The following is a 27,118-nucleotide window of genomic DNA, read 5'->3' on the forward strand; positions in this document are numbered from 1 at the left end:
GAATCAAACCTAAAATTAACCAAGATTTCATGGATCAGGACAAAAATCATTGCAATGCAAAACAATCACCTTTTTATTTTGAGACCAATCTTGTGATAGGCAATTGCAGGTTATCCTTTTATATGTAAACAATAATAGCAAGGTTAAGGCTGCCACCATGTGCAAACATTCAAATCTAAATTCATTTTTTTTTTTATCAAAATCAAAATGTCACTTAGAACCTATCTCACTGTTAGTGTTAATGCTTTCTAACACTATAACACATTATTAGCAGAACCAGATTACCAGATAATTAATGTAAACAATAAATAAATGAGTCTAAAACAATCTAAACATGGATGGAAAAAATCCAGACAAAACAGGCTATTACAACATCAGAGAGAAACTAATCCACTCGCACAGCAGGTATCTTGGTGGATCATTGTACAGCATATGGTGGATAATCCCTGATTTACCCCAAAGCGGTATAAAATTCAGCAAAAACAAAGACCTGAGTTTTTGTCCTTTACCGTGTAGATATGCAGTGCAAAACTACTAACTTAACCCAATTAGTATTCCATTGTGGGAGTATTTTGCTAATAGCCGATCATTTCCAGGATTCCAGGACCAATGCCTATTAATTTTTACTATCCCAGTGACTACCTGCAGTGTATCTTCACTGTGCATGGCTTCAGTTAACTAACGAAGTGAAGCCAGATATAACATATAACACAATGTGTCACACACAATGACTATAATACACTCATTGGTCATACATTGGTATATATATACACTCACACACACACACACACACACACACACACACACATACCTATATATATACCAATGTATGACCAATGAGTGTATTATATAGTCATTGTGTATATAAAATAGTCATTTGGTGTGACCAGTGTAATGTCTCTTCCATAAGATGGGCCACTGGGAGCTGGAGTCTATAGTGGACTAGGTCAGGGTGTGAACAGAAGGGGCTGCATGGTAACAAAGCTGAAGTTGTACATCTGTGGAAGGCCCATGTGAGAGGTGCGGTTGAAGCGTTCCCAGGAGAAGGGGGGAAGTCCACCCTGTGTGGGGGGTCCACTCACTGCTTCAGCAACAAATTTCTGCGCATGAAGATAGTCGGTCACCTGTCAGGACAAGCAGGGAGGATTTAATATCACATATGGTGGTCCCTTATTAACTCACAGTGTGTGTGTGTGTGTGTGTGTGTGTGAAACAGGTTTTAATAAATGAATGATATTCTCAAAGAATTTAGTTGGGCCACTCTGCCTTAGTGTCATAACAGCCTGTAGGATGCGGTCTCCTAATCCTTAAATCATTGCGACAGCAGATGGTTTTGCAGGGGTGTCCCTTGGCATATGGATCTTTTTTGTAGTCTGAAAAGACAATGGCAACGAATTGGTATTGAAATGGCATGAATTGCAATGGCAATGCAATTTCATTAATTGTACCAAGGCCCTGAAACATTTCATACTCAGCATAATGCATAATGGAATACACTGCATTGTTATAAAGGTATTGAATAGCACCCACTATTGTATCGCATGATATGTTTCATGGAGGCCCAGCTAAGGACTCTGCCCTGATCCCTGCGGAAGATCTTGGCTCTTGGGCAGAGGTCATAGGAGTAGTCTTCCCCCAATTGGCTCCACATCAGTTCATAGCCACTCAGGTTGTAGATATCCCGATGAAAAGGCACATTGTAGGACGCCCAGTATCCTTGTTGAAATGTGTAAAAACAGCTGTATTACAACATTGGCACTGACACTTGGAAAATAAAAAGCTGATTTCCCCAAATAATCGAAAGCGCATAGGGAATAAGTATAAGTATAGTATATATACTCTTTTGATCCCATGAGGGAAATTTGGTCTCTGCATTTATCCCAATCCGTGAATTAGTGAAACACACTGCACACAGTGAACACACACTAATCCAGGCGCAGTGATCTGCCTGCAACAACAGCGGCGCTCGGGGAGTAGTGAGGGGTTAGGTGCCTTCAGCCGTGGCCTACCGGTCGGGGTTCGAACCGGCAACCCTCCGGTTACACGTCCGAAGCGCTAGCCAGTAGGCCACGACTGCCCCCAAACATATATTAACAATATATGATATTATCATCACACTGACTAGACCGTCATGGTAGCTGTTTTACAATGCTAAATTAATTAAAGTTGACACAATGTAAAAATAAAAACCTTGACCATACCTTGTCGGAGAGCCTGGGTCTGATCTGAGGAAACCACCAGACCAGGGATCTGCTCGACCACAGTCAGAGCCCCATCATCAATCTTTCTGCCCAACGTCACTCTGTTCAGGTCTACCACCATGTACTGGTTATTATAGGTGCCTTTGAGAAAGAGGCAAAGCCTGGATGAGGACGCAGTGTGCTGAAAATCTAAGTCTCATCTACTCTAATCTACAGTGTCATGCTCAGTTCATGAAAACCAAGAGAAACCAATATCTTTATAAAAACTGTCCTTACATAAGATGCAAATATAGAGTATAGTATCTCCATATTACATCATTCTGCTCTTATAAATATTACAGCTCTTAAGTACTCTTGGAGACAAGGAATAATAATATCATGTCAACACTTTCTTTTTCCTACATTTTGTATTCAGCAGTAGGTACTTATGCCAAACCTATAAGGCATTAGGTTAATGTCCAACGTGTAACATACCATACCTGTCACTCACCTGAGTTATACTTTGAGAAAATACTAGCCCAGTGTTCACCAGTCCGTGCCATGGCGTTAGCCAAGCGCACCCTCTGCCATGCGAGCAAGCTCTGTGGCGTCACCGAGGAGAAGAGGGAGTTGTTGTAGACGCTGTTTGTGGTCTGGGTCATGAGCAGCCCGCTGCCCAGCAGGTAAAAGTCGTCGAGCGACGTCAGAAGGCCTGCGTTGTCAGAGTGCATCGTTAAAAGGCCCACCACCAACATCTCGCAGCTTCACCCGCACCCAAAGCATCCAGTCATCTCCGCTTAATTACCAGGGTAGCTGCTGAAGGACATCTTGCCCGTGGCTACGTCTGCACTGGACAGTCTAAGGTCCCAGTGCTTGTAGATGCGCATGGAGGCAGCGTATGTATACCAGCTCGAGTGAGCAAATAAGAGGTTTTCATAGCCTGGTAACATCTGACAGTAAGAGGATGCATCGAGGTAAGAGAGAATTCAGGGAGGAATTTTTAAACATCACATTGACTACAATTCATCTACCAAATCGTGGATATATGTTTTCATAGCACATATCATAGCTAGATGCAGAGAATATATAAGCAATGCAAAATAAAACATAAACATAAAACAAATACCCTCCACTTTAATGCATGCTACATTACACTGTGAATTATACATGCATGACATCATTTATCTAAATGGTGTTATGCCTTACAAAAAACACATTCTGATCATTCTGACCCATGTGAATCACTATGAACAAAATAGTAGTAGTGAAGTGTGTTATGAGCTTCTGACCTTGATGAGAACTGAACAGTGACCCATGGTTGGTTTGCTGAATAAGTCAGAGAGGCTGAATCTGCGTGATCTCAGGACTGGGACTAAGTCCAGTAGGTCCCCAACTGCATTGAGGAACTGTATGGCAAACATAGACAGCGACTACAACCGTACAGAAAATTAAGAAGCAGGTTAACATAACACACATACAGTACATGCAGACTCACTTTTACAAGTGAAAACACTGTAAAGTAAATTATTTAAAAAATAAAGTAAATCATTTTCATCACTGATTCACTAAAAATGAGCATTGTGATATGAATGCATATAGCGTGGGACAGTTATCGTACCTGTCTCTGCTGTTTTTTTGCCCAGTCCGCTGCACCCGCTTGGAGCCCGTCCAACTGGGCAATAACCAGTCCTGCATGCTGCCACAGGGGGTCATTCTTGTTCTGCTTCACTTGCTCTCTGGTCCATGCATCCTGCTCTCTAACAACAGAAGGCGCAGAAGTTAATAAAAAAAATATTTTGCTGGTGCCATCTGAACAATGACAGTTGTACAGTTGTAGTATATCCTACAACCTCTATCAGATAAAACATTATCAGATAGAAATATTGAGGCGATAGCACACATCATAATGAACTAACTGTATTTGCATTTCCATATTCATAATGGTGCCTCAACGCAAATAATATTTCTGAGTTCATCCTCTCAAATATCTTACCTCAGAAAATTTCTCAAGGGTGCCAGGACTCGCTTGTCCTTTATCAGCTGAGGGTACATGTTAATGTAATGACTGAACATCTGCCTACAAAAGTACAAAAAGACAAAACTGCTACAAAACCGGGGACATGAGTTTAAAGCATAGCTGCAAACTATCTAGAAAAAATACTTACTCTGCAGTGAGGTGACCTTCCAGGTATCCAGCTATGAAAAATGTGACCTCATCTGGTTGGCGGATCTTTCCATACCCAGCTTTTATTTCTAGCACATTCCAGCCGGTGATGGACAAGCTGTCATTGAAGTATCCATAGGCATCCCCCATGCTGTCCATGATACCTTTTCTCAAATAAACTGTCTTCTGGGTAGCATCCCAATATACCGTGGCTCTCTGTATCTCTTGTAGATGCACAAAGCCACAATGGGATTTAAATCCTTCACCACATATGGACTGACAGACAATTAATGCTTCAGATATTATTCACATTCCTTGCAGTTTTATCACTGTCTTACAGAATGGGCCTCGGCTACTTAACCCTTGTAAGATGTCCATATTTTTGTTACTCAAACAATATTCCCGGGTCTGGTGCACCCACCACATTATTAGGCTTTTAAATCAATACATAGAAATTTAGGTAAAAATACTTAACAGGTGCTTACTTTCAATTACCAATGATATAGACATCATTTATGGTTCATATTTGCCATTTACCATTTCGATTATAAAAAGGTGGCATATTTGCCATTTGCCATTTCGATTATAAAAAAGGTAAAAAAAAAAACAGGAACAAGATTTTGATCATTATTGGTGCTTATTTCTTAGAACTAAATCAGAACAGGTGAAAGTGCTTGAAATGTAACAATTTAGTATGGGAATAGCAGGTGCAGGAAGACAACATTCCTGCAAACAGACACCTACACTCAGACACACATAGATACAGGCACAGACACACACAGAGACGCACAAACACATAGACACACATACACGGCAGGCCCAGTTAGGAGGACATAGTTAAGGTACAACCCCAAAACAGAAAAAGTTGGGACGTTGTGTAAAATGTGAATAAAAACAGAATGTAAAAATCTGCAAATCTCTTAAACTAATATTTAGTTGCAAAAAGGACACAGAGACATATATCAAATGTTGAAAATTACAAATTTGACTATTTCATGGAAAATTTATGTTCATTTTGAATTTGATACCAGCAACATGTTTCAGAAAAACGTTGGAACGGGGGTTACAAAATGCTGGAAAAGTTGTGTAGCCTAATGATAAAGAAAACAAAAGGAGGAATGTTTCGCAACTAATTAGGGTAACTGGCAACACGATTGGGTATGAAAAGGGGGTGCCGTGTGCAGTCATTATTGAACATATGTTAATTTTTATGTTATTCACTGAAAATGAGCCAAGGCCAATGAGTTTGAGTTATTAGAAATAATAAATAGCATATATTTTCTTTTAGCAAACATTGAAAACGGGTCCCACAGACCCGAACACCTTAAGGGTTAACATAATTGGCCAGCACTACTGTATGTTAATAAATCGTACAACGTATTCAAAGCAAATCATATTGCATCACCTTTTTTAAGGTAACGTCGGCCAACAGTCAATTCAGCTATAACACATTTGTATTTTCTATTCAGTAGAAGAGACAACGGGACAGATATGCGATAGCTGACTTACCAAGAATTCCTTGACAGGTGGCAGCCAAGACGCACTGAATGATGATCAGGTTTTGACCACGCAAAGCTCCCATCGTGTCAGTTTTATTTAGCAAAAGTGTTAAGTCTAAGAAAAGTAGAGTGGACTATGTAGACTCACTAGGCCTACTAGGTTGCCTATAACCCAGTAATATAAAATTGTGGACACGCTACGTAAACCCCCAGGTCTAGGCTAAGTTATAGGTGCTACTGAGGGCGTATTAGGATTTGTAGCTGTGAGAGGATTGGAGGATCTGAAACCTCAATTCATTCAATTGGCTGGCACTCGAAGCATAGATTTCATTCAGGATGTCGCCGTCATTGAATAATACAAACTCAAAACCCACCCCTTCTGATCATTCTCCAACTATTTTGTTACAGGGTTGGTGGATAGCTATTGTAACTCCCGAGTTTGATCTCAAAGTCATATGATCAGTGATGTATGATATTTCTCCGTTTTCTTCTTCATATAATGGAAAAGTATTTCACCCCAGATGGGACTCGAACCCACAATCCCTGGCTTAGGAGGCCAGTGCCTTATCCATTAGGCCACTGGGGCTGTGCGACATGCTGCATGCGAACAATGCTATTTATAGTTATTCGAACATAAATATTTTAAATGTCATAATAGGAATAATTTGTCTCCGTTATTATTATTATGAATCGACACTAACGAAACACGTGGCATGTAGAGCTCATGGTCACACATGTAATGCTATCTCCGTCAAATTGTAACAAGAAATCGGCCACATTGTTACTAAGACTTGCGCTGTCACATGTTGGCGTCAGTGCACATGCGCGGTAACCAAGGAAAGTTGTGGTTGCTTCCGTCGCTGTGTACACAATAACTATTAGCTGCTAGGACTAGCTAGTCACACGGAGGTCTTACTTATATGCGTACAAATAGGCTCATAGTCCTTCTGTAAAACAGATAATTGGAGTGTAACACAAAGTCTTAATCGTGTGGCATTTGGTGTTTCATTTGTTTCAAAGACCAAACCTTGGGTAAGGCTAAAAATCAAACAGACAGAAACCATTCGGATAAATAACGTTAACGTTAATGTTAATGTTAACTTAGCTAGCATCTGATAACTAACGTTAACGTGACAACCTAACGATAACTTTGCCTTGTCCGTTTTTTTGTGACTGTCGTAAGGTTACTAAAATGCAACGCCAGTTCTTTAACTGTTAATCATATTGGTATTTCTACACATGTTGCATATTAACGTTAACGTTAGCATACTCACTGTTACCAGCGAAGCCAAACCAGAGTAACTAACATGATTTGCAAGTTAGTTAAGATTTAGGATCAGTTGTTCCAACATAGTTTTGCAACCTACTAAATTAGACAGCTGTTACTGACGTATTACTGTGAATATATCCAGAATTGACCAACCGTGACCCTGCTATCCTGATTTGGATCTTGGCTAACACTATTCACTGCCACATCCACTGCCTTTTGGTTTCAGAAATCATGCCTCTTTTTGGAAACACATTTAGCCCTAAGAAGACACCCCCTCGCAAATCAGCGTCGTTGTCCAACCTACATACGGTTAGTACAAACGCATCATCCGCTGCTGTCCCTCACTTGGAATAGTTTTCTCAGCTTACCAAGGCATACAACAACTTCTATTCACTTTACAGCTGGACAGGTCTACGAGGGAAATAGAATTAGGTCTGGAATATGGTGCCCCGGTAATGAATATTGGAGGCCAGAGTTTGAAATTTGAAGAGGGTCAGTGGATTACAGGTAAGTGCTATCACAGGTAATCAAAAAACTATTATGTTTTGTATTTGTTCAGATGTTTGTAATTTTATAATTTTATTTCATTTTGGCAGTGGATATCTTTTGATTCTGTTTATGTCATGTGTCTAGAATCGGGAGGCAATGTTTCAGGAAAGGAGGTGCAGAGGCTGAAGAAAAGGAACCAGCAGCTAGAAGAGGAGAACAATCTATTGAAATTAAAAGTTGACCTTCTGCTCGACATGGTGGGAATCTACTGTAAAGAACAGCATAGTGTTTTCTTCAGTTTATCTTAGAATCTAGAAGTGTTAACAAATGTTATGTTTCTGAATTTGGTTTCTTAGGTAACAGAGGAGAGTAAAAAGAAAGGAAAGCAGAAAGGAGATATAATTTTAAGAGCTTAGACTGAGGAAAAGCAAGCAGCTTGCAGAAGTACATGCAATGCAGACACAAAGCGGTTTTCAGCAATAGCCACAGTTAAACACTGTTAAAGGTCAATTGAGTTGTAATTTATTCATTTTTTTTCCTCCTCCCATAGTTGTCTGAAACCACAGCTGAGACTCACCTCATTCAGAAGGAGCTTGAGGAAGTGAAGAACCACGCCCGGAGGAAAAAGTAATCTGAAAGAGTCCAAATGATTTTACCAGATTACTGGGTTGGTTTGTTAAATATGTATGTTTAATCAATATGTAAAGAATTGTTTACATTTTGTAAAAAAAAATCAAGAATGATTGAGATGATAGTTGCAGATGCAGAATATTGTTTTGTGTTTTATTATTTGTTTGTTTTTTATACAATTTTCTACAATATTTTTGATGTTCATTTACATAAGTGTGAGTCACACAATTACATTTATTTTTTAAAGGCTTTCCCCCTTTTCTGGCATTTTATGAACATGTAACATAATTTAATATATACCATTACACATTTCTGTAATACCAATTTTATATGGTGAGTAATGAAATAAGTAGCCTACAGTACAGGCAAGAATTTCTTGTAAAAAATGTTCTAATGTTTAATGGGCAAACAATAATGGTGTATTTGTAAAGAACTGTTGTGTTATACTGTGTTTTTGACACAGAGAACAATGGATGTGTAAAGAAAGGCATGGGCTGTATTTAATTCACAGGAGTCCTGGACTGTATAGTCCCTACACTCTGTATAGTCCCTGCACTCTGTTAGCCTACATGGACAGCTAAGGTGTGGTAATTTCATCGTTTTATTAAGTAAGAGCATATATTTCTGTCTTCTTAAATGATCGTAGTTTAATTAGCATAGTCTTCGTGATAACATGTATTCACATGATAATTACACACTATCACCGCCCATATAGTTTCAGCATCAGATTAGGTCTCTGTATATCAGGAAGTGTTGCTTGTAATCCTAGAGACCCTCGTAACAGTAAACAATCGGGTTCATTATGTGGAAAGGGCTTACAAAGGGGTTTCATGTGCTTGAAAATGTACACACAGATTTACATGGATTTCTGCATGTGGTTGGAGACACGTACTACACCAGGGGATTGCATAACACAATGAATCCTGTATGCAGGCCTGTGCACGTGGGGCATCTTGTCCCGTTAACCCCTCTCGCTGGGGCAAATGGTGAGGGAGGTGGTACACCTTTGTCTCACCTCTTGGCAATATGTGGAACTGAATGCTGTTTCAGAGGAAACATATTTCAGTAGCTTATGCAGTACTTTAAATCACGTCAAGTTTTTTTATGACCAACTACGTGCTGATAATTGTTGAACCAGTGCAGAAATTAGTTTAAGAGGCGAAATAAATACAGCATTCAGGTTTGCAGCTGTATCGGGTGTGTATAGTTACAAACGTCTTATTTGTTTTGCCCATATACATGTAGAATCGATCAATGACGTGAAGTTCATAAGGAATTAAAGTATACATAAAACAAAGGAGTCATCATATATCACTTAAACTGCACTCATTTATCAATGAAGAATAGTATTAATTGTATGTTGAAAGGGTTCTGTGCGAATATTTGTAAAGCAGCTGAATCTTTTCAGTGACAACAAAGTTAATACCTTTTTTGTATCCGTCATTGTCATGGCATATTAATTTATTCATACTTTTTTTTTTTAACAGGGAATGTGTGTATTGTAAATATGCCGATAGGGCCCCAAGCCATGCAGATATTAGGCTATCTAAGACTAAAAACAAATTACCAAACAGAAACACAAAGCATACCAACCATCAATATACTGTAGTAGTCGTAAAAGACAAATTCACACAGACTGAGAGGAATTCATACATCCACTGTCTTTTGCAGCATTTGCACTAAATTGTAAATATATTTTAACACAAGCCTTGCTGCCCTAATTTGTAAATATTTATAGTGTTGTTTTTGTTTTTTACTTTTAATATGCTGTAATTTGTATCTCTTTAATCAGGCACCCTCCATCAGTGTTTCATTGAATTAGGCCCACTTAGTACATGAAATCATGTGACAAACATCTCCATGTAATTTGTATTAATGGAACAGAACTGAACCTGCTACACGTTTTCAAACAAATTCCTTATTTTGCCATATTAGTGGGAGGCTTTCAAACTCATGTGGGTGGGGTTGTAGTGGGTATAACTGGCAGATCAGCATAGTCAGAGGGACACGAATGAGAGAGTGACCGTGTCGTACCATACCGGAATAATCAGAGTTTTCACGATTAACACAAAAAAAGTTGAGATCAATGAACACCTAAGAAGGAACTCCAACATCCAAGACTCTTGAATTTTGTTACTGACAACGTGAGAGAACAGGAGCGCATGTTGTGCAGATGTTATGACATTCATTTTGCTCAAAAATGAATCAAACTAGTAAATTGTCTGTCATTACCTGGAGGACAATCTGATGTTGTGGTGTCAAAGTGGAAAGTTCTTCAAGTGGATCTTGGTTTCACAGGTAAGGTTACACATTTTTCTGTTTACTACACTTTAGGCAGATTTGGCTTCTAAAAACTCTAAACAATCTGGGATGGGATGTAATATAGTACATATGTAATATAGTGACTACAATGTAATGGAAAAGCAGTATAAACAAAAATTGTATGAACCAAACAAACATTTGTTATTCTGACGATGTGATCAGAGTTGCCTGGGCACTGTTAGCTTTGGCAGTGAAAGTGAGGGGTCAATGGAGACTCATATACATGATGCTATACGTTGCAGCGAAATAAGGCTTCCCCCTGTATGGCAAGTGATCTCATACTTGTTTGTGTAGGGTACATGTGAGTTAAAAACGTGTGTTTTGAGGCAGATTACCTCTGTTCTGTACAGGAGGATTAGGGGAAATTCCAGCTATACAAAGAGACCTTTTTTACTTATGGGAATGCCACTACAGATTACAGTTAAATAAATCAGTATGTAGCAAAAAGAGTACACATGTCCACATCCTTGAGATGTATATTAATTGAAAGAAACATTAGCATAGCAGCAAACGAAATATAGTCATCTGAGAGACATATCTCTGGGCCAATTGTGTTCTCAGCTTAGTCACAGTCATAAACGGATTGTGAGTAATAAAAGGTGCAAGAACAAAAGCTGGCGTAAGCAAGAAAGCCAAAAATTAGAAAGTATCACATTTCCACATGAATGCTTTCATTTGAGCTCGAAGTCTTAACCAAAATTAGGTCTACTGGAGACACACACTCACAAAAGTCATTCTTGTACCCACAGATAACATTTGCAATGTCAAGTTCTTCAACTTATCCATAGACATTAACACTCAAGTCTTCTGTTCCAGGTGACTTGTGTGTGAGAAGAGATGGGATCCAGTGCAGCAGAGAGAGAGGCCCCAAGACCCCCGGATGGCGGCTGGGGCTGGGTTGTGTTGATTGGATGCTTCGTCATCACTGGCTTCTCCTATGCTTTCCCCAAAGCTGTTAGCGTTTATTTCAAAGAGTTGATGAAAGACTTTGGTTGCGGGTACAGTGACACAGCATGGATCTCCTCCATCATGTTGGCCATGCTCTACGGTTCAGGTCAGATGGCATCCTTAATTTAGAGAAACTAAACTACTCTGATTATGGAAAGAACGGGAGGAATCACCGGAGCACACCGATGTTTATTTCTGTTCGGTGCAGCTGATGACAAGGAACACCTGTGTGTTCCGCTGATTCCTCCCTTTCTTTGCATGATCAGAATTCTCCCGTGAAGCATTGGATTGTTAATTGTTAACACAATTGCACATAAGTTATTACAAAATAACACATCTCGTCACAACCTCTGTTATCAGGTCCCCTGTCCAGCATCTTGGTAAACAAGTTTGGATGTCGTCCAGTGATGCTGCTGGGAGGACTGTTGGCATCAGCAGGAATGATCACTGCTTCCTTCACGACCAATATCATCCAGCTGTATTTGACTGCTGGAATGCTCACAGGTGTTGATGCCTCTTTTACCATACTTTTCCCCCTCCTCTTGACAGTTCCTGTCTCGAAGATTTAGTTTCAGTCCATATATCAACTCATATTTTTTTGTATGCTTTAGTGGTTTGATATTTTAATGGAAAAAACATGAGTGGAAATGTCTGACTAAATGTCTGGTTAAACTGCAGACTTAATGCAGAAATTCAGTTTCTAAATCAAATAATCTGTATGTTGAAACAATCAAGTAATCAGCAAAAAAACTTTTAAGAGATGTCATAATCTGACATGCCCATCTTTCCCTAGGTCTTGGTTTAGCCTTCAACTTCCAACCTTCCCTCATCATGTTGGGGACCTATTTTGACAAGCGCCGCCCTCTGGCCAATGGACTTGCAGCAGCGGGGAGCCCCGTGTTTCTTTCAGCCTTGTCCCCTTTGGGTCAGGTGCTTGTCGACAAGTACGGCTGGAGAGGAGGGTTCTTCATCATGGGCGGCCTGCTACTCAACTGCTGCACCTGCGGGGCGGTCATGAGGCCCTTGCTGGGGAAGCTGAAGAAGGCACCAGTCGGGGTGGAGGCCGACGCCCAGGAGCTGAAAGAGATGCTGCCGTCAAAGGGCCATGAGAACAACGTGGTGAAGAAGAGCCAGAAACCGCCCAAGAAGAAACTGTTGGACTTCAGTGTGCTTAGCGACAGAGGCCTGGTGATCTATATCATTGCCAAGTTCATTGTGGTCTTAGGCCTGTTTGTGCCCACCATTCTCCTGGTTAACTATGCCAAGGACCAGGGGGTGCCCGACCGCGACGCCGCCTTCCTACTCTCCATCATCGGCTTCATAGACATCTTTGCACGACCCACCTGTGGTGTGATAGCTGGCCTGAACTGGGTGCGACCAAAGATGCCCTACTTCTTTAGTATCGCCCTGATCCTCAATGGCCTCACAGACGTCTGTTCAGCAAGGAATACCAGCTACATGGGGCTGGTTATCTTCTGCGTGTTCTTTGGAATCACCTATGGCATGGTGGGAGCTCTGCAGTTTGAGGTGCTCATGGGGATAGTCGGAAGTGGCAGCTTCCCCAGTGCCCTCGGGCTTGTGCTGCTCTTTGAAGCCGTGGGTGTGCTAATTGGACCGCCCTCTGCTGGTGAGTATTGTTATTGCAGCCATAGCATAGTCCTTAGGTGCATGGTTATCTATCCCTGATCTTACCTGACCTTGACCTAGACCTGACCTGCCCTAAGTAATGTTTAAATCTTGTGCTGGAATAGCATTGGATTTCATTGAAGAAAATGTGAATCAGTTGGTATATGTCTTTCTCTTTACAATGATTAAGAAATTGTTTTGGGAAATGCATCTTAATACTGTAACCATTTCACTGTTATTCACAGGAATCTTGGTGGATGCTTTCAAAAACTATGAGCTGATTTTTTACATGGCCGGATCAGAGCTGCTAACTGCGGGTGTGTTCCTGGCCACAGCGTCTTACTGTTGCATAGGGAGAAAGAAAAGCAAGGACTCACCAAATGTGGAGGAACCAGATGTCGAGGAGGTGGTCAACCATACCAATCATGATTCGGACAATGCTCACCAAACTGCTTTGAAGGATGAAGAAAGTTGAGATCCAAGTAGAAGACCAATAAGACCAATGATACAATGAAAAAAAAACATTTTATAATAAAAGTTATAAGCCTACATTTGGTAGAAGTAATTTGTCCTGGATCTGGTGCATAAATGAAGGGTGGTCAGTTATGACATTCTTTAGGCTAGTCGGATTCACGTTTTGTGTATAAATCTTGTTTGTTCTATGTCTGTCAGACTAAGCTAAGAAAGTCGCTCACTTGCTGGAACAGAATGAGTACATTCTGCAAGTTTGACAGACTCTCAACAATATATTTTCAAAAAGAAGGAAGTTGTAAATATGTTTGTGTAGGTCAATGTCTTTGCTTAACCATAATATAACACTGCACATCAATACCTCCGTCTAAACATCATGTTGTTTTATATCTCCTTTCTGCAATAAAAGCATATAATCACACAAGCATAATGGTCAACTTGTTCTTGACGACTAAACCAGATTTTGTTTACCCTAAGAATATTCCATCCAACAGAAACCTATTAAACCAAACCAGATACATAGCCTACTTGGCGTGGGGCAGTGCGTCTGAATTGAGTACGTCATTGCCTTTGATGACGATCCTAGATTGCCTTGTAATTGGTCAGTTTTCTGTAAAATCCAACCCACTCATGATTTCTGTTGGATATGGCACCTGTCTTTCAGAACGCGTTTTCTTATTCACTAGCTGCCTTTCCCTTCGCAAGCGTGGTTGTGGACGACAGAGCGGACGTCGTATTGTCGAAGGCCTCAACACACACTCAAAATAAGATTCATATTATTTTATCCAGATTATAGTCAAGTGGGTAGAGTAACAGTCTGTTGCTATTCAAAACGGTTTTAGTGTATTATTTTAACTTTTAAGAACTTATCAACAACTAAACATGCCAAGAGGTGGTAAGTCATGCGTCTTTTCAAATAAGTTAGCTAGCTAATGTTAGCCTGGTAGCTAGCGAGCTAGTTTGGCTAACGCTAATGTTAGTCAGCCCATTTAACACCAGATAACATTGCCTTGAAGATGGAATTTAGTGGCCACTTTTAAAATGTCTGTTAGCTAGATAACAATTTTATGTGGGTGTCCAATCGGTCAGCTATTTCTCCACGTCGTTGTGGATCAAACCTGAAACCGGCTTGATGTTGAGGCTAACCTTAATAATGGGAACGTTAACGTTAAAGCTGGTGGCGTAAACTTGATGGTTGATAGCTAACGTTAGCTATGAGTTGAGAAGTAGTTATCGTAGTGACGGTAGTAAACGGGGAGGGATATGATCCTTTCAGCAGGTGTTTGACCAGTTTTCCTAAATGCAGTTTTCTGTTCACGTCTTAGCTGGGTTTCTAAATTTTCATAAAGCCATGGAAACAACCTGTCCATATTGTTATCGTCGCTAGCAATAGCTTGCTAGCATGCTAAGTTTTCACCGGCTCTTGCACATTATGGTCATATCTCGACCGTGCGTTGAATTAATGACGTTGCCCAGAATTTTTTCTAATCGCATGCAGTGGTGGTGTTGGTTGATCGAATGTTTAGGAAATAATCGTATTGTTTATTCTTTCTCGGTTTTTACATTAATACCTCTCTAACGTCATGTTTTGTTCTATTTTAGGTAAAAAGGGCCATAAAGGCCGCGGAAAGCAATTCAGTAATCCCGAGGAGATTGACCGACAGATGAAGGCTCAGAGAGAGAAGGTAAATTATGGCAACTCGATGTTTAGTAAATGGATCGTATTTGCAAGAACAGCAATTCATTGCGGACCACCTACTCGCTGCTTATTGTCGTTCAATCTGTGGGTAGATAAAAGATTTCTTTCATAAATGGACACTGAAGTAATGTCGCATGTGACTTGTTTGTACAGGAGGCAAATGAAGGTATAGAAAAGAGTGGCTCAGAATCTGAAGAGGAGACAAGCAGTAGTGATGACGACGTGTCGGTAAATATCCTGGCATTCATGTACATTCCAAAGCATTTAAAGTGTCTTGAGTATGCCTGTCCTGATATACTGTGTGTCTTTGAATGCCTGCAATCTCAGTCAAAGAGGAAAGGAGTGGAGGGTCTGATTGAGATTGAGAACCCCAATCGCATCTCTCAGAAGAGCAAGAAAGTGGCCGAAGTGGACGTCAGTGCACCAAGGGAACTCTCACGCCGTGAGCGGTCAGTGTGGCCTCTCGCCTACCTTTCCGATTATAAACTGCTCAGTTCATGGTTTATGAAAATTTTGGTGTTTTAGTAATAACCGTCAGAGGGCCTGATCTAGATGCCAGTGTTTTTTTTTTTTTTTTTTTTTTTTTTTTTTTGGCATGACCAGGAGGATTAAAATGCCAAACATATTTTGTATGTTTCTGTGTGCCAGAGAGGAGATCGAGAAGCAGCAAGCCAAAGAACGCTACATGAAGCTGCACCTTGAGGGCAAGACGGATCAGGCCAGAGCTGACCTTGCTAGGTTAGCCATCATCAAAAAACAGAGAGAAGATGCAGCTAAGAAGAGGGAGGAGATGAGGAAAGGTGAGGAGACCAGTTGCATCTCGATAACAGCAGCCTATTTGATTTGAGTTTGGAAAGCTTTGTATTCCGACCTATAAGCAAGGTTTTCCTTTTGGTGGCCGTTGGGTAGCTGTGTAAAAGGTGATGTTCATGTATGAGCAAAATACATGTTTGCTGTTAGTTATAACCTTTGTCCTTTCTTTCAATTCCAGTTAAAGAAGAAGAGTCAACAAAGTCTAAGCGCTAGCATCATTAGCCCTAATGCTGCAGGCTGAGGCTGCCTGGGCTGGACTGCTTTACGGGGGAAAGGGTGGGGAGGGAACCAGTATCTAAGGAGGGAGACAGCTCAGGGTTGCCCACACATCCCTTACCCATCATACCTCTCCACCTGCGAGCAGAGTGGTGGGGGCGAGAGGGAAGGGGGGGTGGGGGTGGTCTTTTTTTCCAGGAGTCCTGAAGGGAGTGAGGAGTCAGGTTTGGATCACATGTGGTGCTGGAGGGGGTGATCGAGCCAGTGGGGCGGTAACGCCGTTCTGCCATTTGGCTGGTTCTGAAGGTGCCCTCATGTAGATTTTGCCCTGACTCTTGACTGTGTTCTGATTCTGTAGCTGCTTGGGAGTTCATCCTTGGTTTTTAAATTGTTTTCTTTTTCATGACACAAAAGCGGTTTACATCAGGTTAGGGGTAGGGGCATCTTACAAGGAATGGTCTTGACTCTTCAGTTGCAAGGCTCATTAAGGCAAACAGTATCAACGGGTCTTTTGAAAGTTGAACAGAAAAACACTATAGCATAGTAAAATCTCTTCCTGTCATATTCTGGCCTTTTTCATCCACCTTATGTGTCTTGTCTCCTCATCAATGCTCAAGCTCACCAATCTAAAAAGTTTAAGTAATTAAGTTTGTAAGCAATTTGAAAGTGATCGGACCGTAAAAGGACTAACAACTCTGATTGCTTGCAATACTCCTCTGCAACTAGTTTGCCTCAGGGTGCTGAATTTTTACCTCATTGCACTTAATATAATTAATTTTTTTCAATGAGAGGCCAATCAGAAAGGGTCCGGTCATGAAAGTTAACAAAAGTATTGGAAGTGTATCGCTTCTCGGCCTTTTGGCTAAGATCAAGTGTAGTCAGATGGTGAGGTTGATGCTTAGACTGAGCTGTTGAGTAGTACTAGAATTCGGAAGACCTGTCACTGTATTATCTCAGGTAGGTCCAAGATCTTGTTTTGGTAATGAGTCAGGCCAACAGAGACAATTAGGATGTGTATTGTTGGGTTCAGGCAAGAATATATGGAGAAGAGAACATTTAGGCAAGATATCTAAATTGAACGTAATTCATGAAGCGTCTACACGTGTTAAAATGGTAATGACAGAATAGACAAAACCCTAATGACATCTTTGTTTACATTTTCATCAAAGGGCCGGTGGCATTGCATTACCTCCTCACTGTCTATCGCCCAGTAAACAGCATTGTTGGTGTGACCTAGCTTGACCTAGTCATTACTTACGGACAGGGTTTACCTGAACCATTCACTTAGTGATTGTTCAGGAATACAGTACTTAGCGGCCCTTTGCCATTGTAACGGGACAAATGTTTTAAGCCTCAGTTTCATGTTCCTGTTGTGCATTCCTCTTTGTTTCTTTGTTATGTGCTTGTCTGGAAATGGGGCCGTTATTATAGTTATTATTTTGTTGCCTTTGGAAGTCTCTGAGGACCAATTCACTGTTTGTCTCTACCCTTGTCATTCACATACTATACTTATGCCTGTACATTAGGTGGGACCTTAAATGCCTTGAACAATGAGGAAAGCAATATTCCCTTAATCTACCCAGTTACTACTTTGGAGAATATACATATATATACAGGACAAAGTGTTATAAAGAACATTTATAAAGAACTCAAGGACTGAATTGTATACAAGAAATGTTGGGAATTGTAATCTTTTGGTCATTATGTTGTATAGAAATAAATCGGAGAACTCATTCCAAAAGAGGTATTAGTATTCCATTTTTTTTTATTTTTTAATTTGTAGTCTTATTTTTGTTGTAGAATTTTGTTGGTTTTTAATGAGTTTCTTTGCTACCTTAAGGATTTTCCCATGCTGCAGATTCTTAAAGGACCAATGTGGAATTATGTATGATTCCAGTTGAAGGCAGCCGCATGGCACTTTACCATTGACTTACATTGTATTTAATACAGTGGCCACATGGGGTACAGAGTAGTATTACAAGGGAGCCTGGCCAGAGCTACCTATTGAGCCATTTTGGCACTTAATCAGTAGCAGTAATCGCAAATGTAGATATCAAAAATTGATTTTTGACTAGCAATCAAGTCAAATAAAAAATTGGAATAATTCCAAGTCACAATATCAAATGTTACTGAATTGAAGCTATCTACAGTTCATTTATCAATAGTTACAATGTTCATTGAGTTTTCTCTAGTGGAAATGTACATTCCATCAACTACAGCTAGTCAGTCTTTACCACTGAATTCCATTTGAACTCAATTGCAATTCAGTTTTGATTTGTTAGAATTCCAAGTTCACATATTCAAAGCATGAAACGGGACAAAGATGTAGTGACATTTTGGATCATAAGAATATTCAAGAGGTATTTGTTTCTGGTTAGTCATGTACATTCTTGATATAAACAATTACATTTAATCTAGTGGAAATAATTCATTTTATTTGATTTATAAAGCATCCTTGGAATGTCAACTGTTGACAAGCAGTACCAGTAGCAATAGGTATTGCAGATATTGTTGCGCTAAAAATATAAACAGAGTTCTAGATATCTAAAAATACTGACTTGTGTTTACCAACTATGGGATATGCTGTTTTATTGGAAAAGGGAGGCGTTACGAAGTATTACATACAGGAGTAACAATAACTGTGGTCTTTTTTATTAAAAATGTTAGATTCATTGAGGTAATTTTACTCAGTTACTCACAATGAATTTGCTCATTGTTTTGTGAGACCATATACATTGCTAAACGATTATGTTTTATACCTCTTTACTCAACTTACCAGGGGTGTCGATACATGTGGAAGGCTTTATCCCCCACTAAATTTACAGTGTTATAACACCCTGCCATTTCCCCATGGAACGTTTTGCCAGAGTCACATGAGATGTAGGGGAGACCGGGTATGGTTGTAACACATTTTTCTTCAGCACCTAAAACTACCATTTCTTTTAAAGCTACAGTTCTGGAACTTTTTGGCAAAGTAACCACATTTGTCTACTACAAGTGGCAACCATTTAAATCTCTTCAACTATATTACAGAATTTGTGAGATTATGACAAATACAGTGTGTACCTTTGTTACAACCTACCCCACTACTGGGGTAGATTGTAACACCTATTGGGGTAGATTGTAACAGGTACAAAAAAATGCAGAAAAACAATGGAATTCCATTTGATATACTGATTTATTGCATAAACAGGGTACACAAGGTGTGAAAATAGATTCACCAACATATTGTATACCATACAATCCGTTCTTCACATAGAGAATGAAGATCATATTAACGTTTTAAACTAAATATAAAAACCACAACGTTTATACTTTTGTGTGTGTATGTATTTGTGTCTCTCATGGAAAGAGAGAGAGGGCTGAACAGTCACACACACAAAGATGAAATTAAACAGACATTAAATGGGTCTACTAGCCCCATTCCACAGGTTGTAACATATTCAAAAATTGTGTTACAACCTACCCCACCACTGTCATCCATTGTTTAGCTAGCTGTATTAGCATGGTGCTTTGACATTAGCAAGAGAGAGCTACACCATTCTTTACTAGACAAACTATAGTTTGACCTGATGTAACTCATACAACTGTATCTACAATGGTAAAAGCCCTAGAAAAAATAATAATAAAAAAAAAAAAGTTACTTTCTTACCTCAGATGTTGAATTTTTCTCCTTACTCCGGGATAAATGGCACTAACAACTTGAAAATGTCCATGTGTGATCGTTAAGGAAGTCTGAGCAGTCAGAAACTGTCACATGGCTCATATCTTATCCCTGATTGGTGGAACTGGTGATGTTACAACTCTCCCCATGTTACAACCATACCCGGTCTCCCCTATTTAATTTTCTATTCCTTTTATGAAATTCATTGACAATTTCAGCTCATTGAAAACAGCATAATAAAAGCTTACGGAGACTATGAGTGTGCAGCAAACCACAGCATGGAAATGACCGATCCATCAAAGTAAAGATGGACGTTGGAATATCTGTAGTCTTCTGATCCATGGTGATTGGTAACTGCTAAAAGCAAACAAATGTGATAAGAAAAAAAACTATATTATTTAAATAAACAGACACAAATGGCAGTTTTGAGACACACACAATACTACTACAAAAATAAAACTACTTGAACTACTACTGTTCATACTTTAGCAGGTGCCGCAGATGAAGTTGAGCCTCTTGGTCTCTGGCTGGCTGACCCACTGCTTGTCTGTACCTGCCTGGTCACACTCATCCCTCCCTGTGTCATTCTGGGGGCATGTGAAGAACAGACCCAGCCCCCTATGAGCTGTGCTGGCTCCTCTAAAAACCTTCCTTGCCCGGTCCTGGATCTAGTATAATAGTATAGTATATATACTCTTTTGATCCCTTGAGGGAAATTTGGTCTCTGCATTTGTCCCAATCCGTGAATTAGTGAAACACACTCAGCACACAGTGAACACACAGTGAGGTAAAGCAAACACTAATCCCGGCGCAGTGAGCTGCCTTCAACAACAGCGGCGCTCGGGGAGCAGTGAGGGGTTAGGTGCCTTTCTCAAGGGCACTTCATCCGCTTTTCTTCTGGTCGGGGTTCGGAGCGGCAACCCTCCGGTCACAAGTCCGAAGCGCTAACCAGTAGGCCACGGCTGCCCAGGGAGGCCAACACCGGCTCCACGTGATGCCTCCCACAGTAGTCGAAGGCCTAGGCTACCTCCAGGGGGGTATTCCAAGTGCGTAGTTTAGTGACAAGCCTGGATAAGTTAACTCAAGAGTAAGGGGTAAACCTCCTAATAGAGGAGCTGTATGGCTTCATGATTCTCCTAACAAAACAATGCCACAGGGCTCTTGTAGGAGGTTTACCACTTACTCTGTGTTAATTTACCCAGGATTGTCACTAAACCACGTAGGCCTACTTGGAATACCTCCCAGGTGTTATCTTGGCAGATCAAGACCAGCTAGGCCAAGAGAATGGCAGAAACTTCTCTCCTAACAACAGAGAGCTCTACTTTAGACGCACCCTAGCGGCATCCTGATGTGGGATTGGCTCGTCAGGCTAGTTTATCATGGTGTATCACTGAGGATCATGATACAACCACAATACAGTTCAGTCTTTTAGCACCTTATTAATGCTTAATAGTCCAGTCATTTTATGAAAAAAGGTTGAACAAATTGCAACAGAAGCAAACTTAACTGATTTTGTATCCTCAATATGTCCAGAGTAAAGGAAAAAAAGCCAAAAAAAGAATCCAATAGGGGAAAGTTTAGAAAAAGACGTAAATAGATTCATGCACCTATACAGTATTTTTCTCATGCAAATAGGGAAAAAAAAAATAACCTTCACATATCACCTTGAAAATTACTGAGTTGATTACTTACATCAAGACAAATTTTTTTTGTTAACATAGGCAAACAGGGCATAATGTAATTACGTAGCTAATTTGTAGCCTATAATACCACAACGGAGCTAATAGTCCAAGCAAAGTAAGGTCTGACCTAAAACTAATTGCAATAGAATTTATTTTCACATTTTTAAATTTCAATCTGTGATCTAAACACCATAGTAAAAGACCATGAAAATCCAGTTGGTGGAAATATGTTAAAATGAGGGTTGTTTTATGCATTATTCTTCAGCAAATACTGACAAAACTGTAATTAGAATGTTGTAGAATACACATTCTAAAGAATACCTGACCCCATCTAACTTAACATCTTGCATTGTTGAGGAACATTCTTTTATTTTCAAAGAGTGAATTTCTTTGGCTTATTTCAGACTGGTTTGTTGCAAAATTGGTGTCTATTGTTACATTTTGGCCCTTCGAATCAATAGAAATGGTTGTTGACTCTAAATAGAGCCAGTGTGTTTTTGCATGTAAGTATTCCACAATGTTCAAGCTGTACAAACACATAGTTAAGCATTATTCAGCCTAGGAAAGTGGTTTTGGTGTTTAATCTGATTTAGAGGTCACTGAAACATATACAGTATATCACACTAAAGTATCGGTCCATCATTTTCCAAGACTTATAGCAATTGACCTCTTGCCCAGGGGTTGACTGGTAGACTGTCTGTCCAATCAGAGGGGCCTGTATGATGCCCCTTTACTTTGCACAATTTTGTCTAAAACAATAATCAGACAGCACAGTATGTTTATGTTAGTGAATGTTCTATGACATGGTAAAACCATGACCCATGCATAGCCATGCATTGTTAATTATTAATCTTAAACTATATTTATTAGAAGGCATATACCCCCTACACCATTTAAGACATTTCCCATCTTCCTCCATGCCATGCACAATACATTGCCCTCTATTCTGTAAAGGTGAATCTAGTATAAAGTGGATACATTTTGGTCTATAGGCCTACTGTCTGGGGAAAACAAATGAAACACCCTAAACTATATATTTTCTGAAAGCATATCCTCTGGACAGGGACGGATCATGGCTTGTGCCAAGTGTGCACGTGCACAGGGGCCCTCAGCCAATGGGGGCCCTCGGATTTAAAAAAAATTGCCATGAATTTAGGCTAGATTATGCCCGTTGCTTCTGTCTGTTAATTTGCGGCACAACTAAATGGTGTAGGCTAATGGAACCGCGGACCGAAAGAAAAATAAACTAAATGTTTTCCTGATCAATAAATACTTCTTAATTCATAAAATATAGAGGCATAACATCAGGTGGAAGTGGTAGGCTATGAGTGCTCATTCAATGTGTATGCGTGTTTGCGAAAGTGAAACTGACCCACTCGTGGGTAGGTGAATGAAGTGGATTCCTGCAATGTTCATGAAAACAGCATAGCGATTGGATAGCCTAATAAATCGCGACTTGTTGTAGGCCTAACAGTAGCTTATATCGTAGCAAATAGCCTATGGCGATGCCGATGACAGATAGGCCTACACTTATTTCACTCGTCTCGCTAGAGTGAGCGCATAATGTGGGCTGTTGCGCAAAGAAATTAATTAGGGAGATGATCTGCATCTCCATTTACCAAACGTTATAGTTTTGCTAACATCTCCACTGTTAGCGTGAAATATGTCTCCATGCAAGGTAGTGTCAAGCAGCAGTGAAGTGAAAACCTTATCATGCAGGTATGTTCACGTCAACTGAGTCAGACAGAAAACGGGCCCTGCTTGCTCTGTTAAAGTTTGTATGCCCCTTCCAAACTGCGTTAAAAGGGTATATTTAACAGCCAGAATTTCGAAATTTTCGCGGGGGAGACACCCACCGAAGCCCCCGTAATATGATCAGCACCACCTCTCACAAAATACTATCAACGTCCCTGCTACCGGTCCGTCAGATATGACAACTGTGTCCGGTCCGTTTAGTGAAAAATGTTGCTGTAGACTGTTTGGACAGCAAAGGGAGATTACAGCCTAATAATAAAAACAGCTGCTGGAATTAATTTCTGTGTGGGCCTGAGTTATAATATATGACATAATGTACTACATTTTCATTGTGTGAAATTGTGCACCAGCCTGCACAGCGACAGCAAAGAGAGAAGTGCTGGCTGCACGCGCACGTCACTTGCACGCGCAAACGCGCTCGCCTTTTTTGATATTGTGCACAGGGGCCCATATTTGTTTAATCCGTCCCTGCCTCTGGAGGAGATATAACACCATTTAAGAAATTTCCCATCTTCCTCCATATCATGCACAATACATTGCCCTCTATTCTGTAAAGGCGAATTAGTTTAAAGTGGATACATTTTGGCCTACTGTCCAGGGAAAACAGATTAAACAACTAAACTATATATTTTCTAAAATCATATACCCTCTAGATGAAATATAATACCAGTTAAGACATGTATTATCTTCCTCCATGCCTTGGACAATTTGTTTGTCAAATGTTGCAAACTTGCAATTAGTTTTGGGTCAGACCTAAATTTGCCTATACCTATACAATAACATTATGCCCTGTTTGCCCATGTTAACAAACAATTTCAAAAAACTTACAGGCCTAATACATTTTTTGTTTGTCTTGATGTAAGTAATCAACTCAGTAATTTTCATGGTGATATGTTAAGGTTATTTTTTCCCCCTATTTGCGTGAGAAAAATACTGTATAGGCGCATGAATAGGGTATATTTAGGTCTTTTTCTAAACTTTCCCCTATTGGGATTCTTCGGGGCTTTTTTTCCCTTTCTCAGGACTTATTGAGGATACAAAATCAGTTGTTTTCTTCTGTTGCAATTTGTTCAACGTTGACCCTTATTTTGGCCGAAAATTACTGGACTATAAGCAAATGATGCTTAGATGCCTGGCAGTGAACAGACACAAATAATGATCGTTTACATTGTGGTGCTGCTGACACCAATGGAATTTTCCATTTTTGTGACTGACCTCCGAACATTGAGCTTGATAAAATTTTTAACTTTCTGAATAGGCTACTTTCAGATGTGTCACCACTAGGGGGACCAGTTTACCAGTACAAGAAGCATCACACATCATAGTTAAGGAGATGCACTCTGTCCAGTCTCAGGAAGAAGCTAACCCTGAGAGGCCTGTCTCCTATGTTAACCGTCCAGGCCTGTTACAACTTTGGTGATAGAATCAGCAGTGCTGTAAGGAAACCATCATCACGATAGACCCCATGGTGTTACGTAGAATAGTGATGTTTCCTCTTTTCTGTCTCACATCCTGCCGTGGGGAATGTATTTCAGTTGAATAGGCCTACTGAAGCAGTGATCCCACACATTGTACAAAGGCTGGGCAAGAAGATGTTTCTATTATTATCTATTATTCTATGTTTCTATTACAGCATATGGCTGGTATTAAGTGTCAAACATCATGCATGTCGCTTATGACTGATTCAACACTTTGGCTCCAGATGTCTTCATAGTTCTCTATAACAGAGACACATGAATTCTAAAGTATACCATTGTCAAAAATGTTTGGAATAGGCCTATGCAGAAATCCAATAATATTAAAAATATTAAATGAAGAATAATTATTTCTCAAAAACACATTCTGAATGTGAAACCTGAATTTATCAGAACCTGTAAGTGGTTCTCAAATCTAATTCCCATGAAGGTGTGTGTATTTAAACCACAAAGCAATACAAATTAACATGTTTATGGTCTTATGGTTGTTTAGAGTTTCACAGTGTGATGCGAAACCTTCTTTCCCCTTGTGCAACTTCCTCTTTCATCGATGAGGTATATCACAGAGTTAGACATTCAAACCACTCGTTGATACGCCCCGAGTACAAGTATAACGACTGCTGCTGGGGGTGACTGCAGTCTGCTGCGTTTTGAAGGTGACCAGCACCAAGGGGGGAGATATCAAATGAGATCATCTCTCTGGTGCAGCTGACCTGAAGATACACACAGGATCTGCAGGAGAGTTTTTACTGTCAGGCAACTCCCAACACAAGGGTGAACTCTCAGAGAGCAATGTTGAAACAGTTCAAACTCTTACAGCAGTTTGGATCAGTATCAAAGTAAGTGAAGAGACTTCAGTTGTTTTGAATTAATCAGTTGTTTGTTTATTAGTTGTGATTGAGATTTAATGAAATGGAAGTTCGTTGAAGATGGTTTAATCTCAAATATCAGTCAGTGGGGAAAGAGCACGCATCTTCTCCATAGTGTTTCTGTTTCACCTTTGTGTCGCCCACGGTTTGTGAAGGGGTGAGCAAGTGTCAAGTTGTGACACTTCAAAAATGATTTTAAAAATGCTGTTCTTCATAATTGTTTGTTCAGTATGCTGGCTTGGTTTGACAGTGTTGCATACGTTTTTTGTTGTTATTTTTTAAAAGCTTTCTATACTGTCCTAAGAAAGCCGCAGATGGAGTCCAGTGGAAATCTCACAGAACAATCTTGTGTGAGATGATGTGTGATTTGACATTTAGATTCTCCCTCTCTCTCTCCCCTCTCTCTACCTCACTCACCTACTCCCCGAGAGGCAAACCAAGTGTATGTGAATTTTTTCACGTGGGTCTTGTGTGAGTTACAAGGTTGTGTCACAAAACCACCTAATCTAATTGGCACTTCAATTCAGTAATGCCCATTACTCAATCACATGCTTTCTGTGACAGAGCCGACTACAAGTATCTCATGTTTAGAGCAAAAAATACACAACCAAACTTTTGACTGATTTCCTTCAGATCAGCCATACGTAACTCCGACTGGGTTGTCTGTTTGTGTGGGTGAGCGTGGCCTCCGGGGGTGTGCATGATGGCCTCTGTGCAAGTGTTGAAGCAGAGTGCAGAGCACAAGACGTAAGTGCTTTGCAAGCGTCATTGACACTGACGTGAGTGCGCGGTGTATTAATACTCATAGTGCAAGCTGCAAGGAGAGTGTAGGCCGGGCCACAGAAAAAGCACCCACGCCACTGTATCATGGGTCCGTGCCAAACACACAGGCAGACAGACATGAGGCACTTGGCTTCTACGGAGTGGGTGGTCCAACTGTGCAAGGATCCATGGAGTCATGCCTTCCAATAGGCTGATACTAGTAGGTTGTTGACTCCCAGGGCTCAGTGTTTGTTTCTTTTTTTCTGTTTTTCGTCTCAGACTTTTGTGCAGTAGGTTCTGTTTTTTGTGTTCGTGTTAGACAAACCAAAAGCTGAAATGAGAGTAAGGGCTAAAGAGGAACACACTGCCATTATTATAGATTTGTATAACACACATACACACACACACACACACACACACACACACACACACACACACACACACACACATACACACACATGCATACACAGATGCACACACACATACAAAGAGAGCGAGGGAGAGAGAGAGAGAGAGAGAGAGAGAAACCGAGAGATAAAACCATTCTGGTCTCTCCCATGAAGCTGCATGTGTACACAGCAGAT

The 27,118-nt window shown here is 40.2% G+C and overlaps 5 protein-coding genes, 1 non-coding gene and 1 pseudogene across 7 annotated transcripts in view; 5 read left to right on the plus strand and 2 right to left on the minus strand.

The window, feature by feature from the left end:
• Nucleotides 1-833: 833 nt before the first annotated feature.
• LOC121700079 (phospholipase B-like 1) lies at nucleotides 834-6,414 on the minus strand. The gene is made up of 11 exons (XM_042082768.1): nucleotides 5,854-6,414; nucleotides 4,346-4,568; nucleotides 4,174-4,257; nucleotides 3,799-3,937; nucleotides 3,470-3,610; nucleotides 2,986-3,130; nucleotides 2,692-2,892; nucleotides 2,202-2,342; nucleotides 1,531-1,716; nucleotides 1,267-1,373; nucleotides 834-1,124 (listed from the first exon to the last, which is right to left on the minus strand). Exons 1-11 carry the CDS (start codon nucleotides 5,924-5,926, stop codon nucleotides 948-950), a joined length of 1,617 nt encoding a protein of 538 aa, XP_041938702.1. The 5' UTR covers nucleotides 5,927-6,414; the 3' UTR covers nucleotides 834-947.
• Nucleotides 6,357-6,429, minus strand: trnar-ccu. Its single transcript has one exon. It is a non-coding gene; the product is annotated as a tRNA-Arg (tRNA).
• A 255-nt stretch (nucleotides 6,430-6,684) lies between these two features.
• Nucleotides 6,685-9,529, plus strand: cby1 (chibby homolog 1 (Drosophila)). Its single transcript, XM_042082771.1, has 5 exons — nucleotides 6,685-6,875; nucleotides 7,340-7,422; nucleotides 7,515-7,620; nucleotides 7,747-7,859; nucleotides 8,153-9,529. Exons 2-5 carry the CDS (start codon nucleotides 7,345-7,347, stop codon nucleotides 8,231-8,233), a joined length of 378 nt encoding a protein of 125 aa, XP_041938705.1. The 5' UTR covers nucleotides 6,685-6,875; nucleotides 7,340-7,344; the 3' UTR covers nucleotides 8,234-9,529.
• Nucleotides 9,530-9,656: 127 nt separating this feature from the next.
• On the plus strand, nucleotides 9,657-13,957 carry slc16a8 (solute carrier family 16 member 8). The gene is made up of 5 exons (XM_042082769.1): nucleotides 9,657-10,530; nucleotides 11,371-11,608; nucleotides 11,863-12,006; nucleotides 12,296-13,129; nucleotides 13,374-13,957. Exons 2-5 carry the CDS (start codon nucleotides 11,392-11,394, stop codon nucleotides 13,601-13,603), a joined length of 1,425 nt encoding a protein of 474 aa, XP_041938703.1. The 5' UTR covers nucleotides 9,657-10,530; nucleotides 11,371-11,391; the 3' UTR covers nucleotides 13,604-13,957.
• Nucleotides 13,958-14,271: 314 nt separating this feature from the next.
• On the plus strand, nucleotides 14,272-18,068 carry pdap1a (pdgfa associated protein 1a). Its single transcript, XM_042082770.1, has 6 exons — nucleotides 14,272-14,494; nucleotides 15,202-15,284; nucleotides 15,452-15,526; nucleotides 15,626-15,747; nucleotides 15,947-16,098; nucleotides 16,290-18,068. The coding sequence occupies exons 1-6, from the start codon at nucleotides 14,482-14,484 to the stop codon at nucleotides 16,322-16,324; spliced, it is 480 nt and encodes a 159-aa protein (XP_041938704.1). The 5' UTR covers nucleotides 14,272-14,481; the 3' UTR covers nucleotides 16,325-18,068.
• LOC121700791 lies at nucleotides 17,170-17,300 on the plus strand (annotated as a pseudogene).
• Nucleotides 18,069-25,485: 7,417 nt separating the features above from the next.
• sh3bp1 (SH3-domain binding protein 1) overlaps nucleotides 25,486-27,118 on the plus strand; it is a 10,070-nt gene continuing 8,437 nt past the window's right edge. For both annotated transcript variants that reach the window (XM_042082887.1, XM_042082888.1), the window contains exon 1: nucleotides 25,486-25,742. In XM_042082887.1, coding sequence (XP_041938821.1) covers nucleotides 25,696-25,742 — 47 coding nt within the window. In that variant the 5' untranslated portion in view covers nucleotides 25,486-25,695. The remainder of the gene's footprint in view (nucleotides 25,743-27,118) is intronic.

The sequence above is a fragment of the Alosa sapidissima genome, chromosome 24 (assembly GCF_018492685.1).
Source record: "Alosa sapidissima isolate fAloSap1 chromosome 24, fAloSap1.pri, whole genome shotgun sequence".
NCBI classification, from domain to species: Eukaryota; Metazoa; Chordata; class Actinopteri; order Clupeiformes; family Clupeidae; genus Alosa; species Alosa sapidissima.

Excerpts from the sequence above, each read along its gene's own strand:
- LOC121700079 (XM_042082768.1), bottom strand. The coding sequence starts at position 5,926 with ATGGGAGCTTTGCGTGGTCAAAACCTGATCATCATTCAGTGCGTCTTG. Across the intron at positions 4,569-5,853 it reads CACCTGTCAAGGAATTCTTG|AGATACAGAGAGCCACGGTA; the intron begins GTAAGTCAGCTA and ends TGCATCTACAAG. Across the intron at positions 3,131-3,469 it reads ACTGTTCAGTTCTCATCAAG|ATGTTACCAGGCTATGAAAA; the intron begins GTCAGAAGCTCA and ends TCTTACTGTCAG.
- cby1 (XM_042082771.1), top strand. The coding sequence starts at position 7,345 with ATGCCTCTTTTTGGAAACACATTTAGCCCTAAGAAGACACCCCCTCGC. Across the intron at positions 7,621-7,746 it reads AGAGGGTCAGTGGATTACAG|AATCGGGAGGCAATGTTTCA; the intron begins GTAAGTGCTATC and ends TCATGTGTCTAG. Across the intron at positions 7,860-8,152 it reads TTGACCTTCTGCTCGACATG|TTGTCTGAAACCACAGCTGA; the intron begins GTGGGAATCTAC and ends CTCCTCCCATAG.
- slc16a8 (XM_042082769.1), top strand. The coding sequence starts at position 11,392 with ATGGGATCCAGTGCAGCAGAGAGAGAGGCCCCAAGACCCCCGGATGGC. Across the intron at positions 11,609-11,862 it reads GGCCATGCTCTACGGTTCAG|GTCCCCTGTCCAGCATCTTG; the intron begins GTCAGATGGCAT and ends CTCTGTTATCAG. Across the intron at positions 13,130-13,373 it reads AATTGGACCGCCCTCTGCTG|GAATCTTGGTGGATGCTTTC; the intron begins GTGAGTATTGTT and ends TGTTATTCACAG.
- pdap1a (XM_042082770.1), top strand. Across the intron at positions 15,527-15,625 it reads GTAGTGATGACGACGTGTCG|TCAAAGAGGAAAGGAGTGGA; the intron begins GTAAATATCCTG and ends CTGCAATCTCAG. Across the intron at positions 15,748-15,946 it reads GAACTCTCACGCCGTGAGCG|AGAGGAGATCGAGAAGCAGC; the intron begins GTCAGTGTGGCC and ends TCTGTGTGCCAG.